Source organism: Bidens hawaiensis, unplaced genomic scaffold (genome assembly GCF_021521415.1).
Source record: "Bidens hawaiensis isolate Kalapana, Puna unplaced genomic scaffold, B.hawaiensis_p1.1 tig00048265_1, whole genome shotgun sequence".
Taxonomy (NCBI): Eukaryota; Viridiplantae; Streptophyta; class Magnoliopsida; order Asterales; family Asteraceae; genus Bidens; species Bidens hawaiensis.
In genome coordinates, this window is record NW_027498644.1 from 84,095 (window position 1) to 110,941 (window position 26,847).

Below are 26,847 nucleotides of genomic sequence, written 5' to 3' on the forward strand. Positions count from 1 at the left end.
AGGAGCTCAAGGCCAAATTAGAGGCTCTCCAACGCGCTCATGATGCCTTGGCAATGGAAGATGCCAAGAAACTCCAGGAAATCCTGGACCAGAGGGGGGTGCTTGACCACACCGAGCGAAAACTTAAGGGCGTCAAAGAGGCTGCCGCAAAGGAAGTTTTACTTGCCAACCTTAACAAGAGCGAAGCCGAACGCGCCCATAACGAAGCTCAAGCTGCCCTCCAGTGGCTTCTTCGAGAAGCGTTGCCTTAGGTATGTTTAGTTTTATCTTCACGCTTTTCTTTTGTAAGAAAATGTTCTAATACTTGTGTTTTCTTTGTAGGTTGTGCGTCGGGTCTTTTCAGAGACCTCTTACGATGATGCTATGACCGCAGCCCTCAACGCTTCTCATGAGGATGGGGAAAAGGCCGGCTTCCTGCTTGGTCTAGGGTTTGTTGAGAAAGGCGTCCCGCCTTCCAACTTCCCTTTGTTCGATGTGGATACCGAAGCCATTTATGACCAAGCATTGAACCAATACGCCGCCTTCCCGCATCTAGTGGTGGAAAAGGTGGACGAAGTATATTGCATTTACATTGCATAGGATGGTATGTCTGAACCTACTATATTGCATTTACATTGCATAAATGAGAGCAAATAGCACAGAACTACAGATTATACAAAAATAAAATATGTATGTATATTGATGTTCTTATGTTGAAATAAAATACCTGGAGTTTATAGACGATAGATCTTGAAATGCATGTTGTTAAAGGACAGAATTACAGAAATTGTCATTTATCTTTCACCCAAATTTCACTCGTTATCCCTGATCTTCAAAATTGATTTTTTTTGTCCTTTATGTTTCAAAATCCAACAGTGTTTGTCCTTTTCGTCTAACCCAGTTAATTTTTCTCGTTAAGTCAGGTCATGTGCCTTGCACATGAGGGCAAATTGGTCATTTTACCCCGCTAATTAAAAATATTTGAATTAAATAAAAAAATTAATTAAAAAAACCTTATTTATATAAATATGTATATCTCTCTCTCTCCTGCCACCAAACTGCCTCCCACCATCATTAAAGAAAACCTGCAACATGTTCATGAAAGTCCCATGTTTGAGTTTTCGTCATCATCTATCGCCGGAAAAATGAAAGAGACGGAGAGGGTTGTCAGCGGTATCGAAGAAGCTAGAGAACCACGCGGGTAACTAGCCGAATCGACTGCCGGAAACCTGCAACTCATGGAGAACCCCGTTTTTCTGACGTGGACATCTACTGCCGGAAACCTGCAACTCGTGGGTAATTAGCCAATGGTCAAAAACCTACAACTCGTCGAAGCCAATTTGAACCAGTGGTGGTCTTCCGGTAGGGTGGTGGTGGTTATACATACGCTCAAATCCATGTCCAAATTAGTTATACATAAGCTCAAATCCATGTCCATACTAGTTAAAAACGTGAGTAACTAGATCAAACATGAGTATGCTGGGATCACTTACAGATCTGCTAATAGAGATACTGCAGTGATAGAGGGGGGAGACGGGGGTGGGTGGAGGTGGGAGACGGTGGTAGTGATAGAGGGGGAGATGGGGGCAACTATGATAGTGGCGGTCTATGACATTCATCGACAGAGATGGTGGCAGTGGCTCGCCGGAGAAGAAGCAATTGTGGCGGTGGTGGTCTGAAGAAAGATCAAGGGGTTGGGTGGGTTTATATTGGGGGAAATATGGAGGGGACAGGAAATGACCGTATTGCCCACACGTGACCAGTAGCTGACATAATTTAACAAAGATTTTAACGGAGTTAGGCTAAAAGGACAAACGCTGTTGGATTTTGAAACGTAAAGGACAAAAAAGATCAATTTTGAAGATCAGGGACAACGAGTGAAATTTGGGTGAAAGATGAAGGACAATTTCAGTAATTCTGTGTTGTTAAAATTCGATATAAACTGAACTATTCGGTTGGATTATTCCTCAATGTCCCGGCTATTCACGGAACGTTATGCTTCCGGAAGAAATCGAAGAACTTATTACTAGAAAGTCAAATCAAATAGTTTTGAGGGTAAACGACATTTTTATGGTTAAGATTTCGAGTAGTTGATTATAGTTTTATTTAACATTCAACCGAAAGAGGTTAAGGGTTATGTTTTTTATACCTCTTTTAAATTAGCATGCATTAACTTTTTAAATCCGCATTTTAAATTGTTTTAACGTTTTTTAAATAAAATTTTAATTCAAACCATTTACTATAGTTATTATTATTTAATTCAAACCATTTACTTTAAATCAACTTAATTTTCTTTTCGAATGATTCTTTTAGAATATTATCGTTGTCACCATTACTAATAATATACAAATCCGCAAATGTTCATGCTTTGAAATTAGTTCATGATTTCTTACACTATTACGCATGTTAATACCAATAATATAAGTTTCTAGAATTTCCGCTAAAAAGATGTCATACTTTTCATACTTTTTAAAATGATAATGTTTTTCGTCAATGAAGAATTTGGTGATCGAAAACGCGTAAACGAAAGTTTGGATAAGAATGCTTGTAAACTTATCTATATTTAGAAGGAAGAATGTTGTATTTCAATAAAAGATCATGAAACTAGCACTACAAGTGTAAAACAGTGGAAAAAAAAATATATCTTATGCTATTAATCAATTATTTAAATAATTGGAGCTCAATAAAGATAATCATAAAGAATATATAATCTATATATACTTAGAATAGGTATAAAGAAGACCTAATTGAATTGTATCTTTTAATTATGGTAGAGATAATTACAATATTTTCTACCAGTTTCTCTTAAAATGCCCCTTTAAAATAGACATCGGTTTTGATATGACGTACTGCTTGAAACATAAAGAAAAATAATAATTTTGGTATTGATTTTTGTTCTCGTGTTTGTCAAATCTTTTATCTCTACCTTGATTTTCTACTTTTGATTCTTTATATTTGCTTTAATGTTTGTTATGATTTTAAGAATTTGACATCGATCCCTTATTTGAATCTACTATAGTTTTTAAATGGTGTATGATTTGAATATGCTTTGTTATTTAAATGAAGGATTAATGCCTAATTTGTAAGAGAGAGAGAAAAACCTAAATATTGTGTTAGACAATGTATCTCTTAGACAGGATAAGAGGAAAAGAAGTTAAAAAATAATGAAACGAAAAATACGTGAAATATTTAATATTATTAATCAACTAAATGAGTATATATAATAAAAGTAATAAATAAAACTAAGCAGCATACAACTAAAAAGGAAACATATATCATATCTCTTAAATAACGATAGAGATAATTACAATAACAAGAAAGACTTGGATAAGCAAACCCCAAAGAAGAAAATTTATACCATTATCTTAACTATGTTCATGAATATAAACATTTTAGATTTACTGGAACAAACTTAAAAATAGTTATAGTACTATTAAAATCTGAAAGTAAAAAAAAAAAGAAATGTTTAAAGACGCCATCATTGTATTTTTGTATACAAAGATTATGATTATCGAAAATCAAAAACGCTTTAAATTAAATATCACTATATCATAAATCCGACTATGAGTAAACTTTCAAAAAAAGAAAAAACAAGAGATCAGGATGAGTGTTTAACAACTATAACAAATTATCATTAACCTTGTTTTTCTCTAAACTCATCATCCTAATAGAAATTCCACATATGAGTTGTAAATTTAACTAAGTGCATCTTGTGACATAAGAAGCCAATTAAGTAAGTCTAGTCAAATGTGCAGTCATGAAGAATTGGAGTTAACTTTTATGTGTGTGTATAAACTTTTCTTTCTCTTAAGGATTAGATGCCATCTATATGTAGCTTCCTCAACTTTAACCAAAGATAAATCAAGTCAACAGTTAGTTGTAAATATTATTATTGGTGGAATCAAATCAATTTACATGTAATGTAATGAAAATATTTTTAAATAAACGCATATGTTCTGCGGGAATTGGGAAATTAGAACCATTTACTCGTTCCTAAAGTGAGTTGTTAACTGGACTCACTGTTCCGGGACCCACTTGGTATAGGTCGTTAAGACTTGAAAAGTTAAGTTTGTTCACAATCACAACAAGGTTCCAAATGGCAAATATTCTTAGATGTTGCACTTTGACTGATTCAGATAGCCAAGTCATTGTCAATGGTCATTTGGAATCCAGGAGTTAAAAGTTCAAGCTCACTAAATGATGACTAGGCTGTGATGCTTTATGTTTTTTATGCTTCTTTTGCTTGGCTTGTATTCATATTTATGGGTGATGACAGTGAAAGTATTATATTTATCGATACAAGTTAGAAGGTGTGATTTAAATATTTATTGGAGATTGTTGTAATTTCAATGGATATAGGTTATCAATGGTAAATGGTTGCTGATAGCAAGTTAAACCGCTGACCAACAACTTTATCGACAATGACAACTTGGTCAATAGTAACTAAGATCAATAATAACTTGACTCATTAATAACGACTGGAAGATCACCGGTAATTGAGTTTATAGCTACTCTATCTCTATAGTGACATTCATTCATCAGCAATAGTTGAGTTGCTTTTGATGGCATAATGTTAAGCGTTTTACTACATACTAGGTTAGATCCCGTGTTACACCCGGACGGAAAATATATAAAAATTCATATATATATATGTGTGTGTGTGCGTGCGCGCGCGCATGCGCGCGCACGTGTGTGTTATATAAATTTTAACGAATTGTAAACGTTAGATAATCTAGCATTATTATTATTATTATTATCATTATTATTATTATAAGGTATCACATTGTTTTTTTAATTAAAATAACCCAACATACAAAGAAAAATAGAGAAAAATAATAATTTAAAACATAATTCTAAGTTATGCCACATATTTCTAATTTATACCATGAAACAAAAAAGACATATTAGTTAAAACTTCATCATCTACTGAAGTCATATGTTTGTAAACTATAAAGCGTAAAATGTAGATGTTGTAACACAAGTTATATGTTATAAAAACTATTTTTATTGAAATTATAAAACATTTAAGTACACAATATAAAAAATACTAAAATAAGAATATAACAATGAGATATAATTATAATTTATTAAACTGCGCGTTTAACAAAGCAACAATATAATCTAAACCTCGTGACTTAAACCACCATTTCAATCCAAACATTCATAACTAATTTCCCAAAATTTAAAAAAAAAATAATAATAATAACAAAGTCTCAAATTTTTTAAAAAATAACAATGAAAACAATTAATTGTCTTTATTACTGTAACATCCAGCCCATTGCACCACCAATATTGTCCGCTTTGCCTACGAAGAGCTCACGGATTTGTTTTTAGTTGCCCAGGTGGAGACTTCCCAGGAGGTCACCCATCCTGCTACTACTCACACCTGAGCACGCTTAACTGTGGAGCTCTCCTCTCGTCCATTACCGTTAAGCCCAAAACGCGTTGGTGATTTAAGAGGCGGGACATTTACTTATGAACCAAGGAGCTCTCTTGTCCACGGCCAATGTGGGATTTGCCTAAGGTGTTACAATTACTCAATAAATGATGATTTAACAGTTTATTTTGAAACTTTATTTAACTTAGGAGTTAATGTTTGTAATTAATGTTCAAATTAACATGTGAAAATTATATAAATAGAAAATTGATGAATTGGATGCATATGTGGACATGCCAGTTGAATGCTATGTAAAAACCTTGTATTGCTTTAATAGTATAGTAAGATTTAACCGAATAACTCCCTACAATTATAATGTGAACTAACACTCTCCCTTGAATAGTTGCATTATTTCAACTTAAAATGTTTCCTTACATATAAACATAAATATTTGGTCTATTTAAATACTTGGATAAGAATTTTTGTATTCGCTTGAAACACGTTCTTCTATAAGTTGGAAAATATAGAATCTACATAACAATGTGTTTTTTTTTTCATTTATGAAAAGGTTACCCTTGTGAGGGCCAGCACAGAAACAAGAGATGCAGTCCCAATAACATTGGTTGTCCCAAAGGGTTTATTGACCCAAGGAAATTGAAAGCCTTTGAAAGCAATTAAAGAAAACTAAGAATCCTAAGAAGATTAGGAAGAGTTGTCTAATCAGCTTTGCCAACCAAGCAGATCCTAAGAGCTACAACAAGGAAGTCAAACGTGGAGACCAAGACCATGTTGGATGAGACTTGAGACAAAAAGGGATAAGAGATCAAAAGGAGACTCATTGGTTAAAGACTAGCGGACCATAGTGTTAGGCCCATGTTTGTGTAATAAGGGTACCTCCTCCTGGTTATATAAAGGAGGATCTTCCATATAAACTCAACGCCTCAAAATATAAACAATATATTACAACACTCATGAAAGGTTTTGTCATTCTTAGAGCATGAATTGAATCTTCTCTATAAAATCACTTTGGGTTCCAACAATTTCCATGATTGATGTGCTAAAAATAGTTTTAATAATTATTAACTAAAATTACGCTAATCTAGACACTAAGTAATAAATTCTAGACTCTTCAACTTAACTAAACTACTAACCGGCAAGTGAACCGATCGTCTCTAGTACAGCTAAGTAAGTCCGGATATCGAACCCACGAGACTCTTTTAATTACGTATACTAGCTAAATTAGACTCAACTACAGACACGACTATTTATTTGTTATTTGTGTAAGGGGGTTTTACTAATAAAGTAATTTTAAACTAATTTTAACTAATTAAGAAAACTAAAGACGACTAAACTTAGAACTTGGACTTAATTCAGATGATGATAAGATAACTACTTAGGCTAGAATCCCTTAAATTTCGGTTGTTAATTAATCGGGAAAATATTTAGTTATGGCAGTACAGTTAGGTTTAATTAATTAATAATTATTATTCCTATGATTTAATCGCGAATCAATCAAAAAATAGTCAAAAACACAAAGTAGATGACCTAATAGCAACCTATCATAATGACAAAACGATAATCAAGGCAACTATGGAATAATAATAATTAATCAAACAATCCTAAATATCCATACGCATCAATTTAATATAATTAAACCTTTTACTAAATCATAAAACCATAACGCTAAATAAATCCCAAATCAAAATACAACGTCAAAGTAGGTTCATCATAAGCCTAGGCAGTCTATAATGTTTAGCCTAACATCATAAAATAAAACAAAACAATAATAAAGGAATTCATGGTGAAAAATAAAAGAAACGAAAGATTAAAGGCGATAAAACCCGTGGTCTTCGTTCTTGATCAATATGCTCGCCACCGTATGATTCCAAGCCTTCAAAACCTCCAAAAGATTTCCTATTGAGCACTCCAAATCGTATGGCTCTTCAGGTTATAATTAGGGTTAAGTTTATGGGTGTTTATATAGACTTTGAAGGCCCATAAACTTAAAATTAGTAGAAGATTCTGAAAATCTGAGCCCATAAATTTAATACTTGTAGAAGATTATAGAAATCTTAGCCTATAGACTTAAGATTTGTAGAAGATTTTAGAAAACTGAGCCCAAAGTGCCGCGCGACGGGCCTTCTCCCATTTTGCTTATTTTCGCCCTCTTTTCGACATGATTGTAATCCGGAATCTAAAATATTCAAATGAATTAGTAATATACAAATTCTAATAAAAACCAAACGAAAACTAATAAAATATTATATTAAATATATAAAGGATTTAATTCATTTGAATTAAATATCAGTGGATGGAGCCCTTTAATTTATTATAATTTAAATTAAATATCAATAAGATTAATTTATAATTGATTGGAGTTTGTGGGGGTATAAATTTGATTAGTGGAACCATGTAAGGAAGGGTGCTTTCTACAAAAAGCCCCTCAGTAAGCCCCCAATCACTTGCAATTTGCAATAAATCAATCTTGGGCACCAACAAAATGTTTTTTTAGACATCAATTTTCATATTTGTTTTTCGTGTTTTATTTCTAGTTAAATGCTATACTGATCTTTAGCTTGATGGTCATGTTATACACATACACCTAGAGGTGGGAAAAAACGGTTAATTAAACCTACCCAAAAATCAAATCAAAACTGAATTGGTTTGAAACTGATTTTGTGGAAACTGGTTTGGAATCGGTTTCGAATTCGCTTTACTGAAACTGGTTAACCAAACCGGCCAAACCGATCAGTAAATTGGTTTCAACCGGAATCGAAACCGATCGTAGCATAGTCAAGAAGTCGGTTTCAATCTGAACAAAAATTGATCATAAACCGGTTTTGACTTTTGTTGATCAAATGGAATTGGCTTAGGGTTTTAAACCGGTTTGTGAACCTCTACCTAGAGGTGCACAAATTGGGTTTTTCTATTACCTAGTTTCATTGGGTTCGGGTTTGACCGAATATTGGAAAATCGGGTATTGGCAATACCCCGGTCGGGTTTGGGTTCGGGTATTGTCTCTAAAACATACCATATGCACGGGGTTCAGGAGGGGTATAGAACCGGGTATACTAAAACCGAGTATTTGAATACCCTATTTTCGGGTTTTTAGGGGATATTTTTCGGGTATAGATTGAGTTTTTTATGGGGCTAAACTTTTTGGGGGGTATTTTTCAGGTATTTCTCCGGTAGTTGAAAAACTCGGACCGGGTATTGGAAAAACCTGGTTCCAGGTTTCGGGTATTACCGGGTACAAATCGGGTTCGGTTCCGGGTACAAGTTTTGACACTAAAATGCATACCCTATCCGTACCCTACGGGCTCGGGTAGTAACATCTGGGTATAAAAAAACCAGTTCTGAAGGGGGTGTTTGGGATTCCTTAACTTTTCATTAAGTTAATAAGTTACAAAAGTGTAACTTATGAAACTTTTCCTCTCACAATATAAGCAATCCCAAACATCTTATTACTTTTCAAAAAGTTAATAAAGCTATAAGTTAATGAAAATAAGCAATCCCAAACACCCCTGAGTTTTTATTTCGGGTTCGGTTTAGTGAGTTTTAGTTAATTTATTTACTTATTGTTAGACATAACCCGGCCCACCGAAAAGAGAGGCCCAAAATGCATACGGTATGGTATGCGTTCTTTCTTCGTTGTTCGAATTGAACAGAGCAGACGACATTTATTTATTTAAATCTAAACCCCAACAACGCCCGGTTAGACTGAAATCTATCATCATCAAATCATCATGTACGGTGGAGGTAAATATAGTAAAGTAAAATTCTACACGAATTCATTGTTTGATTTTGATGTATAGTAAACCCTAATTCATTCACTGTTTTTGTTTGCCAGACGAAGTATCAGCGATAGTTGTAGATTTGGGGTCGCAAACCTGCAAGGCTGGTTATGCTGGTGAAGATGCTCCTAAAGCCGTCTTTCCTTCTGTAACTACACACACACTCTAAGCTATATCTTCATTTATGCCCTAAATTACATTATTATTATTATTATTATTATTATTATTATTATTATTATTATTATTATGCTTGTTTGTGGTGTATAACTCTCTTTAGTTGTGTTATATTTGAGGACAATTCATTTAAGTGTCTGCTTCTGTATGTATGTCTTTAAAATTAATTTAGTATTGCGCTTAACATTATCTTCTGTATCAAATGCATCTCGTATTTTGTTCCATGACTCATTGTAGTGTTTTTGAAATCATGTAAAACTATGAGAATTGAATCTCAAGCTATGCAGTTACTGCGGAAAAATATCGGATATCGGTAAAGGATCCATATTTGAGATATCTGTTATCGCGGTGGGATATGGTAATTTCAATATATATATAGCAATTTAACACTACCAATTCAGTAATCAGTACACTCTCCTCCTACCATTAACAAATTAAACCTTTTTGCAACTTACAAAACATTAAAATTGTAGCAAGCAAGTAGGAACTGATTAAGACTTAAAACACTATCTTATGCACTAAAAATTGACAATTAAGGCTTAAAAAACTGATATCGAGAAAATCGGTGACATATCGGTCAATATCGCCGATAATTTATGACGGATATTTTTCACCGATATTTTACCAAGGGACTGAAAACCGATATATCAGCGATATCGACTGCATATATTTCAAGAATATGAACTTGCTACTGTAGTTTCTTGAACCTTTTGAGTCATCTTACTTTTTATACAGTTTATTGCTACTGTTGTCAGTTGTGAGTAGTTTTCAGTTATAACTAGAGTTTTCAAGGTAATAGTAAGTGTGATCGTTCACTTGAAGTTGTGGTCTTTGAGTTTCAAACTTTTCAAATATTTCAGCTTTCTATAAATGTCATGGCCCAGAATGCATCAAATATCTTTTTATCTGTTTTAACATTTTCTCTTATCATCTCATGTTTTATGATGTATATGAAAAAAGGTTGTTGGATCAATTGATCAAATGGAAGTGGATGAGAATGATAACACAGACAAGAATGGCGGTGACCCTAAATCCAAGGGGAAACGCAAATTATATGTAGGTTCTAGTGCAATGGGATTCCGTCGGGATCATATGGAGGTCAGTCTTTCAAACATCAACATATGCCACATCTTTCAGTTAATCGTATGTTGTTCTTTCGTGTTTGTACCAGGTGCTACCAGCGATTAAGGACGGAGTTGTTGCTGATTGGGATATTGTGGAAAGCATTTGGGATCATGCCTTCAGGTTAGGATATTACAATCTGTTATTGGTATTGGTAATACTAAAGTGTGATTCTATGTAACACTTTGTTTTTCTTTTATTATAGTTCTCTTAGTTCTTTATATTTTATTGTTGATTTTTACTTTTTGTCATAGTTATCAAAGGCGTTAGGTGCACTCAAGGCGCATATGCCTTGCTTGCGGCCTAGGCGCAAGGCACAAAAAAAAGCGAGGGGCTGAGGAAAAAAAAGCGCACTTGATGAAAAAAATAAAATATGTTATTTTTCCAAAACTTGAATAAGACACAACCTCGGGTCTTATCTGATATGATAATATTTTCAATCAATCAATCAATCATACCCAGTAAAATCCCACCGACAGCAAAGCTATAAGTAGGGTCTGGGAAGGGTGGGATGTAGGCACACCGTACCTCTATCCAAATGAATAAAGAGGTGGCTTCCAGAGAGACCCTCGGCTCTAAGTACATGTGTATGAAGCAAAATAAAGGAAATCAAAGTTTAACAGCTATATAAAAACTACTGCTAATTATAATAATATTAATAATAATGATATGATAATATTTTGAAAATTAAAATATTTTGTTTATTAGGTTGATTAGGGATAGCTGGAGAGTGCTTATTGTTACTGAATTGTGCATTTATTCCTACGTATCTAATGAAGAGCAGTTCCAACCCTATAATTATCGCTTCTGTTATTCCTTCATTTGACTTTCAACCGGAAATCTGGTCAACCCCCTGAGAAATCACACTCGCTTTTTTCTCAGGCCATTGCTTATTTAATAGAAGTGCATTTCTAGCTCCTCGCCTGAAAATTGCGCCTAGGCCCATGAAGCGCTTGCTTTTGATAACTATGTTTTTTGAGTTTTTGTTACCAATTTGTATTTACTTGCAGGGAATGCCTTCTGGTTGATCCTAAAGAGCACCCAATGCTACTTGCAGAACCATCTTTCAACACTCAGCAACAGAGAGAAAAGTAAGCACTTACAATATTCCCTTGTTGCCGCCACACACTTTGTTAGAATATTTAAGGTGGAAAATGTCAAACTTCATACCAATGTCAAACTTCATACCAGCCGCAACAATATTGATTGTTGAGTATATTTTATTTTACCAACATTTGAGAGATTTTTGCTCCCATTTAACAATGTCTCTCCCTTTTTTTCACAATAATAATATCCTCTTTGGCCATTTTATCTCTTCGTACTTTAATTAGTCAGATGTACCTTATACAGAGGTACAACTTCAGACAGTAAAAGCACATTCAAACACTATTGTTTACAACTGGTTATCTTCTTTTGACTATCAAGCTTATAAATGGCAGGACAGCGGAGCTTATGTTTGAAAAATATCAAGCTCCTGCATTGTTTTTAGCCAAAAATGCGGTATGCTCTCTTCCTTGCTTTGTAACTCCCTAACAAATTGATTTTAGGTTATTAAGTAATCTTTTCTTGTTTTTTTAACTTTTAGGTTCTCACATCTTTTGCTTCAGGACGTGCCACCTCGTTGGTCGTTGATAGGTAGGGTAAACATGATTTTTTACAATTGCTGCTTTAGGTTTATGAACTATAAATGCAGCTTTATTATTGTTTTCTACCTTTTCATGTCTTTTTATCTAATTTGACTTGACATGGTTGCCTGGTTGGTAAAATGGGTGGGTTGGGTCAAAACGGGTAATTTGTAATGCAGGTCAAAATGGGTCAGGTCAACTGTGTGTTTGCAAATATATCGTTTCTTATTCATTGAAATTGGAATATTATAGGTAATTAGTATTGAATATGCTGACTAAAACTTTGTTATCAAAAGTGCTAATCTATATATATATATATATGTATATATATGTATATATATATGTATATATATGTATATATATATTGGATAAAACGTTTTAAGTCATTAAAATGCATTTCGGGCCACTTTTTAACTAAGTCTTAGAAGCTTACTTAATAAAACTTTGAGAGGAAAAAACTGGTATTAACCTATTGTTAGGTAAATAGTTTGAAATTGGCACTTCAAGGTTTTATCCATCATGATGAAGTTGGAGATATGTAAAAGTTGGTTAATGAATGAAATATAGATTAGTTATTGAGCTTAGTTTAAGTGAATTTTTAGTTCAAAGTAGTATGTTACATATTGGTAGGACTGACTATTAGGTAAACAAGAGGACATTTGTAAGATTAAATAATCTAATGCACGGCATTCTGATCTGTTGGAAAATGGGTGGACAAACACTAGAAATAGAGGGGAAAGGTTTTGAGTTTTAGAATACGTTGATCAATGTTAAACTGATTTTAATACCTTAATAGTAGCATCTACTAGTAACATATGCAATAATAAAAAGATTTTCTTTATCAATGTTAAACTGATTCTAATACCTTAATAGTAGCATCTATTAGTAGTATATGCAATAAAAGTTTTTCTTTATTGGTCAACACTACTATAGCAAATGGATAGTATTATACTATTATCTTTGTATGCATGTACCATGTAGTGTCAACCATTAGTATTTCTTGATGGTTTGTATTTTTGTAGTGTGCATTTGGAATTTTTTTTACCTTTTCTATTGTTATTACTTGACCTAGAGCTGATGTTTGGATTTGTTATTCATCAGCGGTGGTGGATCAACTGTTGTTGCTCCTGTACATGATGGTTATGTTCTGCAGAAGGTATGCACTTGCCAGTTACCAGTCATATAATTGTCTCTAAGATGCTATTTTTATTACTTATATCTTATTTAATTTGTTGATATAACTCTTTATCTTTATAAATGGTGTGTGTGGAAAGTTGTTAACTGGAACATGATACGCTAGTTTAAGATTGGTTAATAGTTTTTGTGTTCGCATATTTTTTTTGAACGGCTGTGTGCACGTAAATAATTTGTATGTTTTATTGTGACAATAGGCTGTCTCTGTGTCTCCAATAGGAGGAGAATTTCTTACTGATTGCCTAATTAAGAGCTTGGAGAGCAAAGGAGTTAAAGTAAGTTCTACTGAACAAAATACAGGCTGCTGATGATGATGTCAGGCTATATATTTATGTGGCTTATGGCTGTGTCTGAAATGCAGATAAGGCCTCGATACTCTTTTAAACGTAAAGAAGTCCGCCCAGGAGAGTTTCAGGTTAGCTGTAAACTTTAGTTTTATAAATATAATATTAGTTTGTGATATATGATTATTAAATTTATATTAATACACTACTAATCTTATTTAATCTGTTTAGTAAAACCATTTAGAAGATTTATGCAAACAAATTACACTTGAGAACTTTTGACTCTTTGATCTTTGTTTTCTTTTACACTGCCTTTTATATAATCCTTGTTAGAAATAAAAGTAACATAACCTAACTCGACCCATTTAAAAGTAAAATGGGTCGATATGATGACCTTCACTATGAACAATCTAGTCCAATGTAGTTTGTAAATCAGTCATGAAACTTTTGTTTAATTATGTATGCGCCTTTGTAATATAGTTTCACTCACATCATTGACTGTGACAGACTGTAGATCTTGATTTCCCCAACACAACTGAAAGTTATCGGTTGTACTGCCAGGTTTGTTTCATTTGGTTCAAAACTTTCTTCCCATTTTAAACTCTGGTTGTAAATAAATGTTGACTTTTTCTTTTTTTAATTTTACTTTTTACAGAGGGTTATTGCCAACGATATAAAGGAATGTGTGTGTCGTGCCCCTGATACTCCATACGATGGTTTGTATTTCCCAATTTGCTTAATCTGGTTTTTCCTTTATTGTTTCTGTGTAAACATTTGAAAAGTCACCTACATTCTTGCTTTACTGTTGGCTACTTAACACATTTTTTTTTTGTTCTAGCAGCTGATCTTGACATAAATTTGGCTATGCTGATTATTTTGCATTTTGTCTGGTTTCAGATATATCTTATTCGAACATCCCGATGACATCATATGAACTTCCTGATGGACAGTAAGTTCAATACATCTTTTTGGTTTGGGGTTTTTTAGACGCTATATATTATTGAGTTTGTTTTCATCTCTGCAACACCAAGTTAAAATTGGTCTTTGTTTTGAATTTTTAATCCCAACTACATACTGTTGTTAAGTGATATAACATGACTCATCATGTTGTTATAGGTTAACAGAATAAATCCACTTTATGATACATTAATCAGTACTTAGTGTGGTGACATGATGAATAATACACATCTATTTACTTTAGCTAATTAAAATTAAAACTGGAGGTAGTATTTTGTTTTCTTACTGTTGTTTCTTTGATTTGATTTCCCTCAATTAACAGGACCATAGAAATAGGTTCTGACAGATTCAAGACTCCTGATGTTCTGTTCAATCCATCATTGATGAAGGTCAGTAATTCTTTACCATCAGAGATTGGTCGATGATGTGATTTTGGATTTGAAGTCATTTAGTTTTCTAGTACTATCTAAAATTCGAATATCCAACTATGAAACTGATGGTCCCTTTTTAATGTGGTACCACTAGGGTCAACATAAACAGATATGATTTTTGAAAAAAATAAGAAATGAAATGCGGTTTCATCTTCATAGATGACGCCCTTCATGTTATTCTGATGATGTTTATTATAAATTTTATCTCAGACTATACCTGGTATGGAAGGTTCCATAGACATTGCTGCTGCTCGTGGATTGCCACAAATGGTAAAACATCTCAATTTCTCGTTATCTTTTACTCTATTGTTTATTCACTATGCGTGATTGATTGCTTTACAGGTTATAGAAAGCATAAATAAGTGTGATGTTGATATCCGGAGAGAATTGTTCAGCAGTATTCTGGTAATACTTCTGATACTTCTATTGCTTATACCATGGACTGTCTTAATTTTCATGCTTTAATAACGGTTCCATTTTTTTATTTTGTTTTTTTATGTGCAGCTTGCTGGTGGCACAGCATCAATGCAACAATTGAAAGAACGTCTTGAGAAAGACTTGCTGGAGGTGAATAAATTTTAATTTTGCAAAAATAAAAATCAAAATGTTGCAGTGTTGAATGGACCTGAAAAGTATGATGACATAGAAGAGTAAAAAGTATTTGTATGCTGTATCACACAGCGTAGTAGAACTTTCTAAATCTATTAGGTTGAAAAAGATAAGATTATTATTAAAATGATTTTTAGTTATAATTGTGTTTTATTTTCTTTTTGCAGGAATCTCCTCAATCTGCTAGAGTTAAAGTGTTGGCTAGTGGCAACTCTACTGAAAGAAGGTTCAGGTAATAGTTCTTGCTTTCTCTCTCACCATTCTCCTTATCCTTACATTTCAAAGGTTAGAAATAATTTTTAGAGATGGTTTTCAGATGATTTTTAAGTTAAAGATAGCTTCCTGGTTGATTTAATGGGCAATGTTAACCTTCTAGAGAGAAAGGCCTTTTTGATATAACCTTTGGGACTTAAATCGATTTTTAAGCGTGCTCAATATCATATCTGCATCCAAGTAACTGAGAGTGGGCGTCCATAAAAAAGTAACTGATAGTGAAATGACGATGCCCTGCATTTCCTAGGAGTTTAACTAATATTAAAATGCCTCAATTTTCTTGGTGACAGCGAAATAGGTGGGCATGATAATGAAAACGAGTGATTTTTAGTACAGGTCAAAACATATTGGGTTGACCTATAAGCGTCTGATTGTCCGTTTAAAATCTTTTTGTAGATAACTATTTAACTAATGTGCTGATTGATTTGAAAACAAAATCATCGTCATCGACGTCGTCAAACGATTTAGGATGTTTTTTCATGTATTATTTTCCTTTTTGCTAGCTATTTGTATTTGATGGCATATTTTGCTCTTGTATTACTTCCTCTTGACACAAAATCATTGTCAACTTTCTAGACAATCTACCATATTTCCCATTCTAACCATACTCGTGCATCTCACAAAATCGCTTCAAGTATATATTCTTAAATTGTGTGTTTTTAAAATGGGAGATGAATTGTACACCATATGTTACCAACATGAACCACATGCTGTACAATTATGTAAGCATGAGGTATGTTGTGCATGGTTTAGTTGATGGTGTACGACTCACCTCCTTCTCAAAATGGTAAAACTGATATTCAGCTCACTGTTTTTTGGCTAGTCCCAACCTTTGAAAGCGAGTACCACATTTACTCTCCGGCGACAAATGTGGTTATCTTTTTCTGTTAAGTGATCATGAATGGACCAATGTACCCCTCAACATTAAGAATTAATATGAGGGTACTCTGGTCATTTTACAGTCACTTAACAGAAAATGATAACCCCATGTGTGGTCGGGGACTAAATAATCAAAGGTTGGGACTAGCCTTGTAATTTTCAAATAAATATGTGTGAAAACTGTGATATTGACATACCACAGGACCAACCATGCAATTAGTTCTAATTATTTTCTTTGTATATATAATAATATTTATCATTGAATATTTGTGATAGATAGAATAATATTTATCATTGAATATTTTTGTTATTGCACATAATATTGTTTGCTATATAATATTGCATATATATAATATCGATCCAACTGCTAGAGCTCGTTTATTACTATATGAAGCTCGGGGCATTTATTAAAACGAGCTCTGCGTCAGGGATCGAGTTCATTCTGGATTAAGTCAAGTTGGCTTAAGAAAGATGGCTGTTTCTAAAACATTTTCCGATCATTATGAACCTTTTAATTTGGTGTTTGGACAGCGTCTGGATAGGAGGGAGCATACTAGCATCCCTCGGGTCTTTTCAGCAAATGTGGTTTTCCAAATCTGAGTAAGTTTTATCATTAAAGTTATACATGTGTTTTATATATTATGTGCATATTGTAAATTATGAATATGTCGTGTAATGAAACAGGTATGAAGAGCATGGAAGTTCCTACATTCAACGAAAATGTCCTTAGTTGAGGCAGGCGGTTAAAACTTGAACTTGGTGTTGTAGTCTAGGGCTAACAACTTGTTTATCAGACCTAATTAAATAACTAAATGATTGAAATTATTTGCCCTTATGTTGTATTAACTATTTTCAACTTCTATTTATGTATCCACTACTGCTGCTGGTGCTGGGAATTTCAGGTTTGGAATCTTCTCTGGTTACAGGTTTTTATAATTGTTTCTATAGGTTTATAATAAATTAACTTGAGTCCCGTCTAATACACAGTTAAGGGAGTTACATTAAACAATACAGTTATCATATATTTACATTAAACAATACAGTTACCATATATTGCTAATAAAATTATGGTTTACATTAAAAAATTAAAAATTAACGCTACACAAATATGTTACAAATATGGATTTTTTTATTGTATACTACATTTATTGTACCGGTCAATTTACCTTATTTGTAAAGAATTAAAATCTTAAATCTATCTAACTCTTGATATGGCCATGCATGGTATTAGAGGTATCATTTTTACCCGAAACCTAACCCGAGAAAATCCATACCTGAACCTGAACTAACCTGACTTGAAGGATCCGAACCCGAACTAACCTGACTTGAAGGACCCGAACCTGAGATAAGACCAACTTGAACTTAAATCGAAGTAATTTGGGTTGGTTCTCGGGGTTTGATTTATAAGTTTCGGGTCAGCCCGAAAAACCCGAATAATCTTATAGTTTTGAAACTAAATATATTTTTAGGTATAATAGCTACGTCTTAGCCACTAAAGTTATCGAATCTAGCTTTAATCGATGGTTGTCATTCTAACTTATAGATCAATTATTACTAATAGCAACGGAAATCGAACAACCAAATCTCGTCCAATTGAATACGATTATGGTTCGAGTTAGTTTTACTCATCTTTTGAAGTGTTTTATCAAGTTATGTTGGTTTGTTATTTGATTATTTGCTTTATAAGCAAAGAAGAATATGTTGTTTTAATTTTAGCCTTATAGTTTTTTTAAAATTTTTTGTTTTGTTTTATTTGTTTTATTTGTTTTTGATTTATAGGATACTCAAAACTCGATTAGCCCAACCCGAAAAAACCTGAACCCGAATTACCCGAATCCAAGAAACCCGTGAGAGATTTGGGTTGGTTTACGGGTCAAGATTTAAAACTCTGAAACCTAAAGAACCCGAAACCCGAAGAACACCCCTACATGGTATAGTCAAATGAATTGTTTGATGTTTAAGCACATAAGTCAAACTTTTAACTTGATAAGGCCATGTTCTTCGGCAATCTTGGGTTTAAAAAGATAACACCTTTGATTTTGAATTATTAACTCAAAACAACCAAACTTGGCCATCTTTGAATCAGTTTAGTTATATTACTACAGAAAACCACCTTGTTTTACAGATATAGTTATATTGGGCCTTAACAATCCTTTGCATTTTGCTATAGATCATTCATGGGCTCCATTAAAACGTTTTCAGATAATTTCGTGTTTTATTTTAAGTTAAATGCCTACATTTAGGGGCATGCTAAAAGTAAATACACATACAATTCTATTCGGTTTGTATTCATTTATAAATTAGTTTTAGTTAGTTAGAATTCAGCTTATCTTGCAATCAGAGTATTATATTCTTTCTGTTTTGTAAATGAAAGAAAATGAAATTGATAACACATGTAAAACCACATATGTCTGGCATAATAACATCACAGCTACATTTAATTCTACAAACATCAATACATTTATGCAACCTTCACGCTAAGATGTCGAATGCCGCCGACTCCTTGAAGGCGTATTCGACTTTATTTCACGTGCACTTGTAGAACACGGGCTCTCCGATGTATCCGAACTCTCATCACTATCCTTATCTTTACCCGAAAACAATTTTGATAATATTTTTGACGACATAATATGCATACCCTTTGACTTTCGGTCATTATTCCCGCATTCATTAATCTTTAAAGAAGCTAACTCCCCTTTTATTGTCTTGAGTTCTTCACTTGTTGGCACTGAATCCCATTCTTCTTCCGTGTTGTTTGTGGTGGCGGATCTTGAGCTCCCCGTTGTGGTGGCCCGCATCTGTTCGAAGAAAAGGATCTGCACCACGATGCGTAATGGGAGTCTTTCGTTTTGGATGGCGTGCATGCAAGCTTCTGCTGATAGTTTCCTACAATCCATCAGTTTGCAGATTTTTTTCCTCTCGATTTTGCTGATTCCCGGGTGTTCCTACAGAATTCAAGATTATGTTATTATTATCACAACTCAGAAGACGAGCCAAGGTGGGGTCGGGCTTCGGGCTCAGCTTGTTTACAATCCGTCATTTATTTAAAAAAAAATGTATATTTTACTAATTTACTCATTGATATGTAATGTTTGTAACATACACATAATACAGAATTCATACACAATATAGAATTATAAACTACAGAATTCATAATTTATATATATTATATCTTGGCTTTTACTTTTAATCGAGCCAAACGAGATTTTCAATATTCAGAGACTTACAATGCTACTTAAAAAATGCCATACGGCTTTAAGTTACAAACGAGCCAGCTTGGCTCGGTTCGGCTCGTTTACACGATGAGACAACGAGCCAGCTAAAGAAACAACGAACCACTTCAATACTAATTTAAACAAGTCAATGAGCCAGCTAACAAGCAAGCCACAAGCAAACCTTGGCTCAAGCTCAGCTCGTATACGACCGGGCCAGCTCACCTAGCAAGCTTTTTCGAGCGATCCCTGAGCTCTTTAAAGCCCGAGCCGGTTCGGCTAACGAGCTTTTTCGAGCCAGCCATGAGCTTTATATAGACCAAGCCGGCTCGACTCGTTTACAGGCTGAACCAACGAGCCACAAATTCTCAATACTAGTTTAAACAAGCCAATTAACCAGCTAACAAGCGAGCCACAAGCCAACCTTGGCTCGGGCTCAGTTCGTTTTCAGACTGAGCCAGCTCAGCTAGTGAGTTTTTTTGAGTCAACGAGTCAGAAGTCAAAATTAACATAAAATTTTCTATTAATTTACCTTAAGAAACATATCAATCGCGCGGTAAATTCCATCATGTGAAGGCCGAGATAGAGTCGACACCATATCAGCAAGATCAGTGAACTTCGATAACGGTAAATCTGGATTTCTAGCAATCTCAGCAAGATAACAATCGACAAGCTTAGCAACTTTGACTTTCGCTCCCGAGTCAACAAACTTGACTTCTAGAAACCCAAGTTCATCACCATGATCAGCAACCTGATCCTGCATCATAAAGACCTTCACAAGTTCTTGAACCAAATCAACATCAAGAGTCACAAGATCACCAAGCGGTGCATTCTGCAGCTGTTGACCGACCCGTTTGACCAGCTCATCCTTCTGTGTTTTCCCACAATCTAACCGAACACATTCTAGCAATAACTGAATCAAAAGATCACAAGAAACACTATTTCTTTCTGTTGGTAGCAATAACAGAAGCGTTTCAATCAATAAACGGTTTTTCACATCATCCCCTTTCTTTAACCTTCTATGCATATAAGCTTTTAAAGATTCACCAACAACTTCAAGACTCACTCTTCCTTTCGCCTTAATCGTTATTATAACTCTTCTGTACAAATCAATATGAAGATCACACAAATCTTCAACCCACCAATCTTTTGGAACAGTTAACTGTTTCCTAACACCATTATAAAGTGGTGATTCGGTCCCGTTTTCACTCATTACTTTCTTTCTATTATAAGTATAAGACCATTCAACTCGAGAAGGTTCCATTGAAGCCTTTGAAGATATTGAATCTAAACAACGATTCACAACTTTTAACTCTTCAGACCACTGAAGAAACGATTTTGTAGTTTGAAAAACAATAATCGAATCTTTCCATGTTTTGAAAATGCTAGAATCCAAAAACACTTCGGTTTTGTAAACAAGATTCCCTTTTTCTACACTTTCATGCATTTCTAAATACTCTGCTGCACATCTAGCTGAAACCACATTGTAAGCATTTAACGTGACGGTCATACCGTAACAAAACTTTGCACATATTTCAAACGCCCCCGGCCCGCCTGGTATATCATGGATTTCAACCTCGGTGGTGTTTTCGTCACTTGAATTCGCTAATATGTTTTGTAAACGCGTGCTTTTTGACAAAAGGGGAAACTACATAGCACATAAAAGGTGTGTTTATAGTATTAATCCAATCTATTATTTTCTTAACAATTATTATGCAATTAGTGTATACCTTGTGCAGATAAAACTTGATGTTACCGACGTTTACGACTATGTCAGTAGGAAGCTCAGCTGCTACATACCTAAACATAAACAATAACAAAAGCTTATAAACATTAAGATTTGGGATTTTAAAGTTCAATGATGAACATAAAGATCAATAAATTCAAAAAAAATGATTTCAAAGTCGAAACTGACCGAGTATTATCGCCACTAGATTGAAACAAATCTGGCTTTGATCCAAGTTTCATAAACTTCATTGTAAACACCTAACAAATGTTTCTAAGATCCTTTGTTTTAATGGATCAGATTAACAAAATGGGTATAAAAATGGATGAGTGTTTCAAGATTTCTTGAAATAAACAGGGTGGAAACAAATTTCAAGATCTAAGCTCAACAATCCACAAAATCTATCTTTTATCAATGAAAGGGAGGGTACCTGCAAAAAGAGCCAAAAATTGATCTTGGTGAGAGTTTAAATGGACCACTATATAGTAGGCAACAAACAAGCATAAACTTTTATTATTATTATTATTATTATTATTATTATTATTATTATTATTATTATTATTATTATTATTATTATTATTATTATTTTACAAGAATATACCACTATGCACACATTTAAATGTGGACTTGCATAGAAACCAATAACTTTGTTTCAAGGATTAAGTGAATGGCCAACAATAAACTAATATAACAAACCATAAACTCATTTCTTATCAAGATTTGATCAAAACTAGATAATAATAATGCATACATATATTCATATCATAGATGAATGGTAGGTATATGAATCAAACAAACCTGAATAAAGAAAAGACACAAGAAATGGCTAAGCAGGAAGAATCAAACTGCAGGCTTTGAAAGTGAAATGGATGAGTGACAGGAATTGAGGGTGAATTTGTTTGTTTATTTTGATTGATAAAAGGGAAGAAAAAGAAAAGATGTTTGCCAGCCACTAAAGCAACACTCTGTTCTCGCAAAAGGCCAATGCTTTTCATTCTGAATGTTGGTAAAAGTAAAACTTTTGGTCTTGGATCTTAGCTGTTCTTTACCAACCCATGTTCGTAACTAATTATATCATTTTTATTTTGCCTTTTTATTTGATTCCTTGTGACATAGAAGTGTCATAAACAAAGTAGATATTTAATTCGATATGACTTGATTAAAAGAAAGTTAAAGATTTACGTTAGAATAAACTAAAAAAAGTTCATTGTTGGTTAAACATAATACTTCTACCGATAAAGAATGTAGACATTTAATTTGACATGACTTGATTAAAAGAAAGTTAAACACTTAATTAGAATAAATTAAATAAAGTTCATTGTTGGTTAAACATAATACTTCTACCAACAAAGAATGTAGACATTTAATTTGACATGACTTGATTAAAAGAAAGTTAAACACTTAATTAGAATAAATTAAATAAAGTTCATTGTTGATTAAACATAATACTTCTACCAACAAAGAATGTAGACATTTAATTTGACATGACTTGATTAAAAGGAAGTTAAAGGCTTAAGTTATAGTAAATTAAATAAAGTTCATTGTCGGTTAAACATAATACATCAACCGACAAAGAATGTAGACATTTAATTTGACATAACTTGATTTAAAGAAAGTTAAAAACGTAAGCTAGAGTAAATTAAATGAAGTTCATTGTTGGTTAAACATAATACTTCAACCGACAAAGAATGTAGACATTTAGGTGCTGTTTGTTTTTGCAGACATAAACTGTCTGTAAGCTGATTTCATCTGTTTTTATGTCTGCAGCTGAAGATGTGGTCTGAAGCTCTGTAAGCTGAAAAAATAAGACTGTTTGTTTTTATAAGTTGATACTGTCTGCATAAACTGAAAATATGTAAATTATCAAACTTATCTCACTGGATAGAAGTTATTTAACATTCAAGTTACATAAAATTATAATATTAAAAACAAGTTTAAAAAACACATAACATAAAATAAACTCAAAGCACATTGTTTTGCATTAATTGTTGTGCTATTTGATCTCGAAGTTGACTCATGAATTCACGATCCGCTGCACTTCCATGTCGAGCTTCTCCTTCTTCACCATTATCTTGTGCATCTTCATCTCCATCTTGAAAACGTACATTTGGGTGATCATATTCATCAAAAAGGTCATCGCTTAAACCCTCTTTCCGTATAAAATTGTGAAGTGCAAAACATGCAATCGTAATATTTCGTTGTGTAACCAACGAGAAAGGCGCCATTTTTTTAATATTGGAAAACGTGCCTTTAATACCCCATAAGAACGTTCAATAACATTTCTAAGTTTTGCATGTGCGTGGTTGAACTTTTCTTTTTCGGTCAATGCACGATTTCTTCGAAAATCTCCAAGCTAGTACCTCACATTTCGATATGGTGCCATAAATCCACGAGTGTGTGCATACGCAGCATCACATAGATAATATTTATCTAAAAAAGACGATGCATGCATCAAAACTATATATGTAATATAAGAAATAAAGTTGAGATTGTAATATATATACCCGGAGGAGGTAGTGGAAATGGTGCATTAGCATTTGTTAAAGATTCAGACAATATTCTAGAATCATGTGCTACTCCTTCCCATCCGGCCACCAGAAAGGTAAATACCATATTGAAGTCACAAATGGCCAAAACATTTTGATAGCACTCGCCTTTTCCTCTTCCTCTATACAAATGTTGTTTATGAACAGGGACAATGGCATGTATCAAAGTTCCATCAAGTGCACCAATCGCTCCCTATATAGAATTTAATCGTTAATAATATACATGGAAAGAGATCACAACAGGACTTTTAGGACGTACCTTAAAAACTCTTCGTAATCTTTTATTACGTCTTGGAGTATCTGGATTAGATGTTGGTACTATAACCTCTTTAGCAAACTCCATCATTGTTGCCAACACTTCATGAAAATACTTATGAATTGTTTGTTTCGAGTGTTGAAATCTACGTTTAATAACGGAAAACCGTTGATTGTGACCGAGCATCATCAGAAACATAGCCATTTTTTCTTCAACGGAGATGTGTTTGCTATCTTTTAACCAACCTTTCACTCTAAAATGTGTGCAAAGTCGAACAAATGAATCACGTGACATACGAAGGAGTTCAATGCTTTGTTGATTGTTCCCACGCAACAGCTCTAAAGTAAAATGGTGTCCAGACATAACCGAAGTGTTATCTCTTTTTCTTTTGTGATTTCTCGGCCAAAAGTATCAAAGATATAAGAACATCACAATGAGGAGCAATAACTTTTGATTATAATCCATGATAAACCTGTCGAATAAGAGCAAAATGTTTATGTTGAAAATTGAATATAAGAAAGGCCTAATTGCAAACATAATAGTTCAAAGTAGTACAATAATTGTTCAAAATACAAAGCAAATAAAGGTTCATATAATACGAATCACATACTACAAATCACACCAAAAGACAAATACCGACTGACCAATGTCATCCACTACAAATACCGACATACTACAAATCACACCAAAAGACAAATACCGACTGACCAATGTCATCCACTACAAATACCGACATACTACAAATCACTCTCCCTACTTAAACATTCCTAATGTCGTCCCGGTCATCTTAATCCACCCTTTCAACACCTCAGGGTCTGATGGCAATGTCATCCACGCTTGTCTCATTTGTATCGACTGACCAAAAATGTTAAATGCTGCCAAAAACAAGGGATCTATAGGCTCTAAGCCAACTAATTTCAACTTATCATAACATTCGTCAGTTGATGGCCCTGTGCTTTTCACCATATGCTTGAGTGCTTGTTGCATATCTTTCGCTAAATCATCTAGGGTAATGGTGGTTTTAGAGGTTTTGGCTTTTTTGTTACGCCTAGCTTCATTATGATTAGAAGTTTGACCCTTATTATTGGAAGGAACTTCATCATCATTTTGAAAGCTTTGTTCATGAGAGTCTCCATCATCATCTTCCGGATTACAAAAGCTACCATCTTGTATCTGAAGTGTTTGGACATGTGGGGATGATGAAACTCCAGATGTTTGAGTAGATGTCCATTGATTACCACCTGTAGCACTAAGCCCTTCGAACAAAGCTATGTGAAGGTCAAGATGAGGCAACGGGCGTGTTTTTAATGACATTGCCCTCGGGTGACCCTGCGCCAAATTAATATGGACTATAATTTATACTTTTCATTCTAAAATATAACACAATACTAAAAACATAAAGAAATATACACCTTCTTAAAATCTTCCCATTCCTGAGGCGTTAAAGTGAACATGTTTGTTTCTGGGTTGTAAAGATTTCCAGTCTTGTTTCGCAAATAACACCATCCTACATATTTTGATTTCATGGTATCAAAAGCATTTCTAATTTGCTTTTGACTCAAATCCATGTGAAATTGTTCCTTGAGTTTCTTTCCTAATATAACCCAAGACTCTCTGCGCAAGCTTTGTCCATTTCTACCTACCCGCCCAATTTCTTCAAGACATGTTTCTAATAAACATTTAATTGCGTCATCCGTCCATTGTTGTCGACCATCATTAGTTTCCATCTACAATTATATATATTCTTAACAATCATTTGTTCACAATACTCAAATAGCATAACAAAAACAATCATGGGTTCACAATACTCAAATACCATAACAAAAACAAATGGCTTAACAAAAACAAATCAAAGGTGGTTTGGGTCAAATACCATAAACCGACACACTCTTTTTTCTTAAAATGTATTTTCCTAAAGACGAAATTTTATGGACCAAAATAAAAGAAATCATTTATATATGTTGACTTCTCTGAAAACTACTACCAATCTTGCCATATATCTCTGAAAACTACTACCAATTTCATAAATCTTCAACAACTCTCAAACAAAAACAACCAGACAATCAAACTCTAAAATACACACTTATAGCACATCTGGTACACTAGAATCTATCTACTGATTACAACAATCATAAATACTAAAACTGGAAAACAAACGGATTCAAGAATCAAAACCCTAAATTAACAGAGATGAACAAAATTGATGTTTGAGAGAGAAACTGAACGGATTGTATGAATCACGATAAAACTTCTCGACTCTTTCAATTTATATAAGCAGACCAAATCAGCCCAAAACACAACCACCAGAACGAGGTGGTCGAACGGCGGTGGTCGAACGGTTTAATGATAAAGCAGCGGGGGGTCGACGGAGGTGGTCGAACGGTGGTTATGGCGGCGGTATGGCGACCG

General features: G+C 33.8%; 3 protein-coding genes across 3 annotated transcripts; 1 reads left to right on the plus strand and 2 right to left on the minus strand.

Annotated features, from left to right (window-relative positions):
* The first annotated feature begins 9,094 nt into the window (after nt 1-9,094).
* LOC143597428 (actin-related protein 4-like) lies at nt 9,095-17,611 on the plus strand. Its single transcript, XM_077075936.1, has 20 exons — nt 9,095-9,115; nt 9,207-9,298; nt 10,285-10,422; nt 10,496-10,569; nt 11,457-11,537; nt 11,886-11,946; nt 12,032-12,081; nt 13,173-13,227; nt 13,463-13,540; nt 13,627-13,680; nt 14,057-14,110; nt 14,205-14,265; nt 14,447-14,498; nt 14,829-14,895; nt 15,148-15,207; nt 15,280-15,342; nt 15,442-15,504; nt 15,714-15,778; nt 17,230-17,298; nt 17,383-17,611. Exons 1-20 carry the CDS (start codon nt 9,103-9,105, stop codon nt 17,426-17,428), a joined length of 1,296 nt encoding a protein of 431 aa, XP_076932051.1. The 5' UTR covers nt 9,095-9,102; the 3' UTR covers nt 17,429-17,611.
* A 1,500-nt stretch (nt 17,612-19,111) lies between these two features.
* LOC143597429 (phototropic-responsive NPH3 family protein NPY4-like) lies at nt 19,112-22,083 on the minus strand. The gene is made up of 4 exons (XM_077075937.1): nt 21,826-22,083; nt 21,641-21,710; nt 20,443-21,558; nt 19,112-19,643 (listed from the first exon to the last, which is right to left on the minus strand). Exons 1-4 carry the CDS (start codon nt 21,885-21,887, stop codon nt 19,176-19,178), a joined length of 1,716 nt encoding a protein of 571 aa, XP_076932052.1. The 5' UTR covers nt 21,888-22,083; the 3' UTR covers nt 19,112-19,175.
* A 1,514-nt stretch (nt 22,084-23,597) lies between these two features.
* On the minus strand, nt 23,598-24,642 carry LOC143597426 (uncharacterized). Its single transcript, XM_077075933.1, has 3 exons — nt 24,442-24,642; nt 24,141-24,375; nt 23,598-23,884 (listed from the first exon to the last, which is right to left on the minus strand). Exons 1-3 carry the CDS (start codon nt 24,640-24,642, stop codon nt 23,598-23,600), a joined length of 723 nt encoding a protein of 240 aa, XP_076932048.1.
* Between the last annotated feature and the right edge of the window lie 2,205 nt (nt 24,643-26,847).

Coding starts and splice junctions, on each gene's coding strand:
- LOC143597428 (XM_077075936.1), top strand. Junction 10,570..11,456: donor ATTTGGGATCATGCCTTCAG/GTTAGGATATTA, acceptor ATTTACTTGCAG/GGAATGCCTTCTGGTTGATC. Junction 14,896..15,147: donor TCAATCCATCATTGATGAAG/GTCAGTAATTCT, acceptor ATTTTATCTCAG/ACTATACCTGGTATGGAAGG.
- LOC143597429 (XM_077075937.1), bottom strand. CDS start 21,887: ATGAAGTTTATGAAACTTGGATCAAAGCCAGATTTGTTTCAATCTAGT. Junction 21,711..21,825: donor TCTAGTGGCGATAATACTCG/GTCAGTTTCGAC, acceptor GTTTATGTTTAG/GTATGTAGCAGCTGAGCTTC. Junction 21,559..21,640: donor TCAAGTTTTATCTGCACAAG/GTATACACTAAT, acceptor TGTGCTATGTAG/TTTCCCCTTTTGTCAAAAAG.
- LOC143597426 (XM_077075933.1), bottom strand. CDS start 24,642: ATGGCTATGTTTCTGATGATGCTCGGTCACAATCAACGGTTTTCCGTT. Junction 24,376..24,441: donor GATTACGAAGAGTTTTTAAG/GTACGTCCTAAA, acceptor AATTCTATATAG/GGAGCGATTGGTGCACTTGA. Junction 23,885..24,140: donor ATTTCCACTACCTCCTCCGG/GTATATATATTA, acceptor GGGGTATTAAAG/GCACGTTTTCCAATATTAAA.